We start from the raw sequence: 8,350 nt of genomic DNA, 5'->3' as shown, positions 1-8,350 counted from the left end.
TCTTCGCCGTTTCTCGATCGCATTGTATGTCTCCATTAACCACTTTAATTCCGGGTAAGTCTTCATTTTTGTTTGGAAGCCGGCGCAATCGGAAAAAGGCTGGTATCCCTTCCGAATAGTTGGACTTTTTTCTTTTTCAAAATAAATATCTAGGCCATCCTCCCACCCCCACTCTACTGAATAATACACAAAGCATGGAACTCTCCCTCTGAGGATCAAAAGAATTTATATGCAAATGGTAACAATGATGTAAGTCTCCTTATGTAGAGATTATATTTTTTTTTCAATAATAAAAATGACCTCTGTCAACGCCATCTGTTGTAGTGGCTGTCGTGAGGTACGTAGGTAAAGGAGGAAGTAATAATGTTACGCACCACGCTTGTCTTCTTTATTGGTGTGAATGGTGTGTAAATCAATTCAACATTGTAATTTACATTCATAATCAAGCTATCAAAATAGCACTATATGAAACTATGACAAACCTCTATAATTCAGTAATTAATGCATGACAAAATGTATGCTTCATACCATTATTTTCTTTCTTCTTCCGCCCCTTCAGTATTTATCACTCTATACCTCCGTGATCCGTTCAGCTTCTGTTATATCACGGATGTCACGAATTAACATAATGTCCACAGTAACTTGTGGATATATTACCAAATATATCATAAGTCAAATGATGCAAATAATTCACTCTGCTAATGCTTACCAATTATGCTTCCTGGTCACACTCCCGAAGGTGTTGTCACTTTGACAACTAGACACAGAAAGAACAATACTTGTACGTTCCTCACGAAGAGGATGGGGCACTACTTTTTAGCGGAGGAATACCAGATTGAAAGGATCCACATTAAATATATATAAGTCACGTTCTACTCAACATTCTCCCTTTCATATGACTTCTTTAATTCTATTTCATTTTATAACAGTTAATTATTCACTACAATACATCAACTTCGACAAAGACAATTTACATATATTGTACATATAGTAACTGCATGCGTACACACGTGATTATGATTGCCATTAGACTCTAGCCTCCTTTACATGTCAGATATTTCTCATATCCACCCAGACATAGTACTCTGTACTATACATACATCAAATATCGTAAACCATGATTCGTAATTAATTTTAGTACATACCATTGTCAGTACACTTGAATATCATACAATTGGTGCTTAACACAGATCTAGCACCACTCATGAGTAGTAATTAACCTCGATACATATTATACTTTATCTGTAGAACATCATACATCAAATATTCTTATACATAGTGCAATCGGCACTCACACCCTCCCCTTTGTGATCATCCAAGATCACAACATCAATGACGGGAGGTCATTTTTACACTGAGTCACCTTCTAATAATAGTATTAATTTAGAAATAGGTCGCTTATAAAGTTTCTTACCACGTATTATTTCTACTTGTCTAATCAGTCCATCTGTGCTTTTTATCACTTTCACAACTCTTGCCAATAACCAATGACTGCGTGGTGTATTATTTTCTACCATTAAGACAATATCTCCTTCTTTGAGATTTCTATTAACTTTCAACCATTTCTGACGTTCTTGCAAACAAGGCAAATACTCCTTTTGCCATCTGCGCCAAAACTCTTTGGCTAAATGCTGTATCTGTTTCCACTTCCTTCTGCTCTCACATATCATTTCTCCACCATTGAGTGTCACTACATAATTATCCAAATTAAGTAAAGAATTAGGAGTGATGGGACACAAATCGTTCACATCATTTGATACCACAGTCAGAGGTCGACTGTTGATTATACTCTCAACTTCACAAAAAAATGTACTCAAACTATCATCAGACAAGGTTTGTGAACCTATCACAACTTCTAACACTCGTCTGACTAATCCTATCATTCTTTCAAAAACACCACCAAAATGAGAACCTCCAGGAGGAGTGAATACCCAGTCCACACCTCTCTTTGTCAATTCATTACCAATATGACGCATGATAAGATTGTCCTTCAATACCTTATTTGCTCCAATAAAATTTGTGCCGTGGTCACTAATCAATTTACTAACTGTACCCCTTCTGGACATAAACCTGGTAAATGCATTTATCATGCTTTCTGCCGTTAAATCTTGTAAAATCTCTAGATGTATGGCTCTAATGGATAGACAAGTAAATAATATTCCATATCTCTTGACTCGAGATCGTGCTCTCTTCACAAAAAATGGCCCAAAGCAATCTACTCCAGTTACAAAAAATGGTTTCTGATTTACATTTGCTCTATCTACTGGCAAGGCTGCCATCTCCTGAGTGATCGTTGAACTCTTGAAGCGTCTACAACTAACACATTTAGATAATACTTTTCTTACAGCTGAATTACCCTTAATAACCCAGTATTTCTGTCTCAATTGATTTAATACTGCTTGCCTTCCCATGTGTCCTACTTTCATATGATAATGTTGAATGATTAAACTGGTCACATGATGTTCATGGGGAAGAATAACTGGATGTTTCATATCCAAGGGCAATTCTAGGTTAATTAATCTGCCTCCTACCCTGAGTATACCATTCAGTAACATAGGTTTAAGTTTCCTTATAGAACTGGAAAGATTAATAGGATCATTTTTGGATAAACAGACAATCTCCTTAGCAAAATGGCAGTTTTGTACAAATTTGATTACTCTTTCTTCAGCAACTTCCATTAATTGAACATTGAGTTCGATAATTGACACGCCTTTTCTTTGCAAATGTCTGACAAATAATATAAGATAACTACATGCTCTTAGCAACTTGAACCATGAAGAATAGTGACAAACTAGTCGTGACATTACATCAACTGTGTGACCTTGTATTGGTTTAACTTCAACTTTCATAACCCTCTTAATTTCAAGATTCGAAAATTCTTCCTTATTTATCTGCTGTTGAACCGGCCAGATCTCTTCATTTTGGGACAAGAAAGCAGGTCCTTCAGACCATCTACTGGTCTGTCTCATTCTAGTGACATCGTCAGCAGGATTATCCCTGCTGGAGACGTACATCCAACATACATCCTCAGAGTTCTCTCGAATCTGAGACACTCGATTAGCTACAAAGGTTTTAAATCTTAAGTGATCATTATGCAAATATTTTAATACTGTAGTTGAATCTGTCCAAATATAAATCTGAGTTAACTTTAAAGGTAGTTCTCTCACTATCACACACTTCAATTTAATGGCTAGCGTGGCTGCCACCAATTCAAGTCTTGGAATTGTAATTGATTTTAAAGGTGCTACTTTAGCTTTTCCCAACATGAAGCTACACTGGATTGTACCATCAATATGTTTGTATCTTAAATATACCACTGAACCATATGCTATTTCACTAGAGTCACAAAATATGTGACACTCAATTGCCTCTACCTTTGACGTTATACCTTTCTTAGTACAACGATCAATACTATACAACTTGAGCTTATTTACTCTTGACATCCAAACATTTATCAATCCTTGATCTATTTCACTCAAAATACAATCCCATCCAATGCCGTTTCTGAATAATTCTTGTAATAATACCCTTCCTTCAAGAACCACTGGTGCTACCATGCCCAGTGGGTCGTAAATTTTACCAATTACTGCTAGCAATTCTCTTTTTGTTCTAGGTATTTCATCAATGTTGATTGATATGCTCATCTCATCCTTGCCAAGATACCAATTCAATCCTAATGTCTTTTGTACCACTTCTTCATCCTCAATGAACTTCTCAATATCATCACTACACTTATCTTTGAGTATATTCTTCAAAACTTCACGGGAATTACTATTGAACTTTGTCAAATTAAATCCACCTTTACTACAAAGATCTATCACATCATTACAATTGTCAATCAACTCATTAATGTCATCGGATGACACCAACATATCATCAACATAGAAGTTATTAAGAACTATTTCACTTACTGATTTATGAAACTGACTCCCGTGATCTTGCACAACTCGTTTTAAAGCATAATTTGCAATACTAGGGGAGCAACTAGCACCAAATGGATGAGAAGTCATCCTCAGTTTAACTATATCACTTTCTATGTGTCCATCCTTCCACCATAAGAAACGCAAGTAATCTCTATCATCTTTAGGCACTTTAACTTGATAATACATAGTTTCTATATCCGCAGTACATGCATATAGTCCTAATCTAAATCTCAAAAGGACACCTAACAAAAGATTGTTGATGTCAGGTCCTTGTCTCAACAAATCATTTAACGATAAGTCATTTACACGTGCTGCACAATCAAATACTACACGTACTTTATCCCTTTTTGTAGGATGTTGCACTCCAAAATGTGGAACATACCAAGCTTGTTGATTACTCACTTCATACTTAGGTACTTCTTCAGCGTACCCTTTCTCTAGTAAATTAGTCATAAATTGCTTATACTGATAATAATACTCATGATCCTTAAACTTACGCTTCAATTGTTGAAGTCTTTTGACTGCCATAGGTTCACTGTTAGGAACTATCCTAGGTTTCTCTGTCATTGGTAAAGGAATCTCATACTTTCCATTATTCATTTGCCTACACCCAGACTCGACAAATTGTAACCATCTTCTATCCTCTATACTAGGTTCTACCGAATTCAGTGATGAATCTACAAACTCTCTATTATAAGATTCAATCAATTTCCTTTCTAAATAATTACCATCAACCTTTATCTTATTCACAGGAATTTCATGATTATTGTCTATTATTCTTCCACACAATATCCACCCTAAACGTGTTCTCACAGCATACGGATCTCCTGGTTTCTCTGCATGTACAACTTCCCAAGGTTCAGACGCCTCTGGGACATTAATACCTATCATGATTTCTATCTCTCCTTGGCTGTGATCAAATTCTAACTTCATCAAATGTTTCCACCTTTCTACATCATTCTTTCTGATATTATGACTGTGATTGAGAGGAAGTTTATTCACTGCAAATACAGGTGGTAATCTAATTTGGTTATTTCCTTCTATATCGGCTACTGACATCCCTTCAACATTTAGACAAGACATTCCTCTTGTACCTACAATTGTACTTACTTGTAGTGTAGTTGACTGATAATTCATGTCTGTCATTCCAAGCTTCTGCAATAAATTCTTAGTGCAAAATGTGACTGAGCTACCATTGTCAAGGTAACATCTGGTAGTAACAACTTTACCATTTAACTCTACTTGAACTGGGATAGCAGTAGTGTCTCCTACTGAATCTTTCAATTGACTGGATAATACTTGAATTCTAGAATCATCAACCTCATTAGTGACCGCTGGATTTGCCGTTACTTCTTTACTTCCTTCAACCTTGAAATTCTTATTCATCCTATGCATGATTGTAAGATGTGAACCACCGCATTGTTCACAAGTACGAATTACTCTACATTGAAACGCTTTATGTCCTTTCCTTAAACACTTAAAGCAAAGTTCTAAATTGTAAGCTCTATTCAACTTCTCTTCATAACTTAACCATCTTAATTCTGGACATACATCAATGACATGTTCTTCCTGACATAACCAACAAGAAACTCTTGCTTTCTGTGTCACATTGACATGGACTCTTCCATCATAAGGTTCTATACCTTTCTTATAATTCGTCTTTCTATTTGAACTCCATGTGTTCGCTTCTACTTTCTTATCTCTAAATCCTCCCTTACTACTTCTCCCAAATGTTGGGTTACTCAATATTCTTACTTCTTTCTCTAGAAATCTGACTAAGTCTTTAATGTCCACTAGCTTCCCACTCTCAGCTACCTCGTCGACTAGTCTCCTCCATCTATCCTGTAAGTGTCTAGGTAATTTCTCAACCAACTGACGCAACGTCCTAAGATTTTGTAATTCTGAAATTCCATAATTAATGCCCGATATAGCACTTATACATGAATTCAATTCAACGATAAAGTCGTCTAATGCCTCAACATTCTCTTCTCTAATTTCAGGCCAAGCTAGAACCTTATCTATGTGCATTAAAGCTATCCTTTCTTTATTACCGTATCTTTTGTTTAATTCACTTCTAGCTCTTTGATAACCCTCGTTTGTATCTAAATTCAAACACATTCTAACTATGTTGTGTGGTTTACCTTCAGTATATTGTTTTAGATATTGTAACTTTTCACTATCTGACACATGCTTGCTATCAATCAACATATCGAAATCTCTAATAAATTCAAAATATTTATCTAACTGACCATTGAATTTATGAATCACATGGACAGGCATCATGTTCTTTGTCATTAAAGTCGTAACCATGTCTCTATTTGTTTGTTGACTATCACTATTATTCTGATGTGTACTTCTGCAGTCACGAGGATCATTCTCTACATTACTATATACGTTATTGTCAAATTTACTCAAACTATCAAATTCTGCTATAGCCGATTCTAATTCTGTTTCCAACTCAAGCCTATCCTGTTCTAATTTTAATCTATGCATTTCCATTTCCAACTCTTGTTTCCTTTTCAACTTCTGTAATTTGATATCTAAGCTCGCCCTCTTAGCTATCGCCTTACCTAATTGATTATCTATGTCACTATCCCCTACTTGAGACACACTATCTATTGGTTTCACTGTACCATCTGTTCCTTCTTCTACATGTGTTCTATTGAAAGCTAATAACTCCAGAATGACTTCGTCTCTTTCCAATTCCTCAGCTGTAATAAACTCCTGTATCCTATTCATAAGTTCTGCCTTATTGCCAGAACAAGTTTGATTCTTTGCCTTTAGATATGATTTTAGTTGATACACTGTAGCTTTATCCATTTTGTTCAATATAGAATATTCAAGGCTCACTCACACTAAATACAAATAAATGCAACTAGAAACTATACCTCATTTAAATTCCAAGTTCACTCATAATTACCTGTTATTCATCACTTTGTGTAACAATGTTAACTAACATGATGTCTACACTGGATCCCAACAATCTGTACACCTTAGTATAGATAATATGTAGTAGAATAAACTAGAAAACTATGTTCAAAGACTACCTTGTGTTCTTCTCGTGATCAAAGCACTTAAACATTATAGTATTCACCACCAATTTACATATCAATATCAAATACACCAAGGAATCTCAACTTCACTTTGAAAATGATTACATAATCTCCTATTACTACACTTTCTTGATTCATCCTCAACATTCTCTACACAAATTCTATATATATTAATTCAAATTACACTTTCATACTACCCTCATGGTTCATACGTTGATACTTCTTATGGATCACTGTGGCTCTGGTGACCATGCCGGCCGCATGCAGTCAACTTCTTAATCTTGATGGCGGTATTCCTCCTCCCTGTACCTCAACATGAATTTCAGAAACAGCTTTCTGTTTCCGGAAAATAATGAAACTGTCAACGCCATCTGTTGTAGTGGCTGTCGTGAGGTACGTAGGTAAAGGAGGAAGTAATAATGTTACGCACCACGCTTGTCTTCTTTATTGGTGTGAATGGTGTGTAAATCAATTCAACATTGTAATTTACATTCATAATCAAGCTATCAAAATAGCACTATATGAAACTATGACAAACCTCTATAATTCAGTAATTAATGCATGACAAAATGTATGCTTCATACCATTATTTTCTTTCTTCTTCCGCCCCTTCAGTATTTATCACTCTATACCTCCGTGATCCGTTCAGCTTCTGTTATATCACGGATGTCACGAATTAACATAATGTCCACAGTAACTTGTGGATATATTACCAAATATATCATAAGTCAAATGATGCAAATAATTCACTCTGCTAATGCTTACCAATTATGCTTCCTGGTCACACTCCCGAAGGTGTTGTCACTTTGACAACTAGACACAGAAAGAACAATACTTGTACGTTCCTCACGAAGAGGATGGGGCACTACTTTTTAGCGGAGGAATACCAGATTGAAAGGATCCACATTAAATATATATAAGTCACGTTCTACTCAACATTCTCCCTTTCATATGACTTCTTTAATTCTATTTCATTTTATAACAGTTAATTATTCACTACAATACATCAACTTCGACAAAGACAATTTACATATATTGTACATATAGTAACTGCATGCGTACACACGTGATTATGATTGCCATTAGACTCTAGCCTCCTTTACATGTCAGATATTTCTCATATCCACCCAGACATAGTACTCTGTACTATACATACATCAAATATCGTAAACCATGATTCGTAATTAATTTTAGTACATACCATTGTCAGTACACTTGAATATCATACAATTGGTGCTTAACACAGATCTAGCACCACTCATGAGTAGTAATTAACCTCGATACATATTATACTTTATCTGTAGAACATCATACATCAAATATTCTTATACATAGTGCAATCGGCACTCACAACCTCATTGACTTCCTCTAAAC

The 8,350-nt window shown here is 35.4% G+C and overlaps 1 protein-coding gene across 1 annotated transcript; it reads right to left on the bottom strand.

The window, feature by feature from the left end:
* Positions 1 to 570: 570 nt before the first annotated feature.
* On the bottom strand, positions 571 to 6,743 carry LOC143033117 (uncharacterized). Its single transcript, XM_076198320.1, has 3 exons — positions 4,744 to 6,743; positions 1,415 to 4,611; positions 571 to 641 (listed from the first exon to the last, which is right to left on the bottom strand). Exons 1-3 carry the CDS (start codon positions 6,741 to 6,743, stop codon positions 571 to 573), a joined length of 5,268 nt encoding a protein of 1,755 aa, XP_076054435.1.
* Between the last annotated feature and the right edge of the window lie 1,607 nt (positions 6,744 to 8,350).

This window comes from Oratosquilla oratoria, chromosome 15 (genome assembly GCF_046742065.1).
Source record: "Oratosquilla oratoria isolate Oo_2021 chromosome 15, ASM4674206v1, whole genome shotgun sequence".
Taxonomy (NCBI): domain Eukaryota; kingdom Metazoa; phylum Arthropoda; class Malacostraca; order Stomatopoda; family Squillidae; genus Oratosquilla; species Oratosquilla oratoria.
The sequence above is the reverse complement of the archived record's forward strand: the minus strand, read 5'-3'. Positions and strand labels throughout refer to the sequence as shown.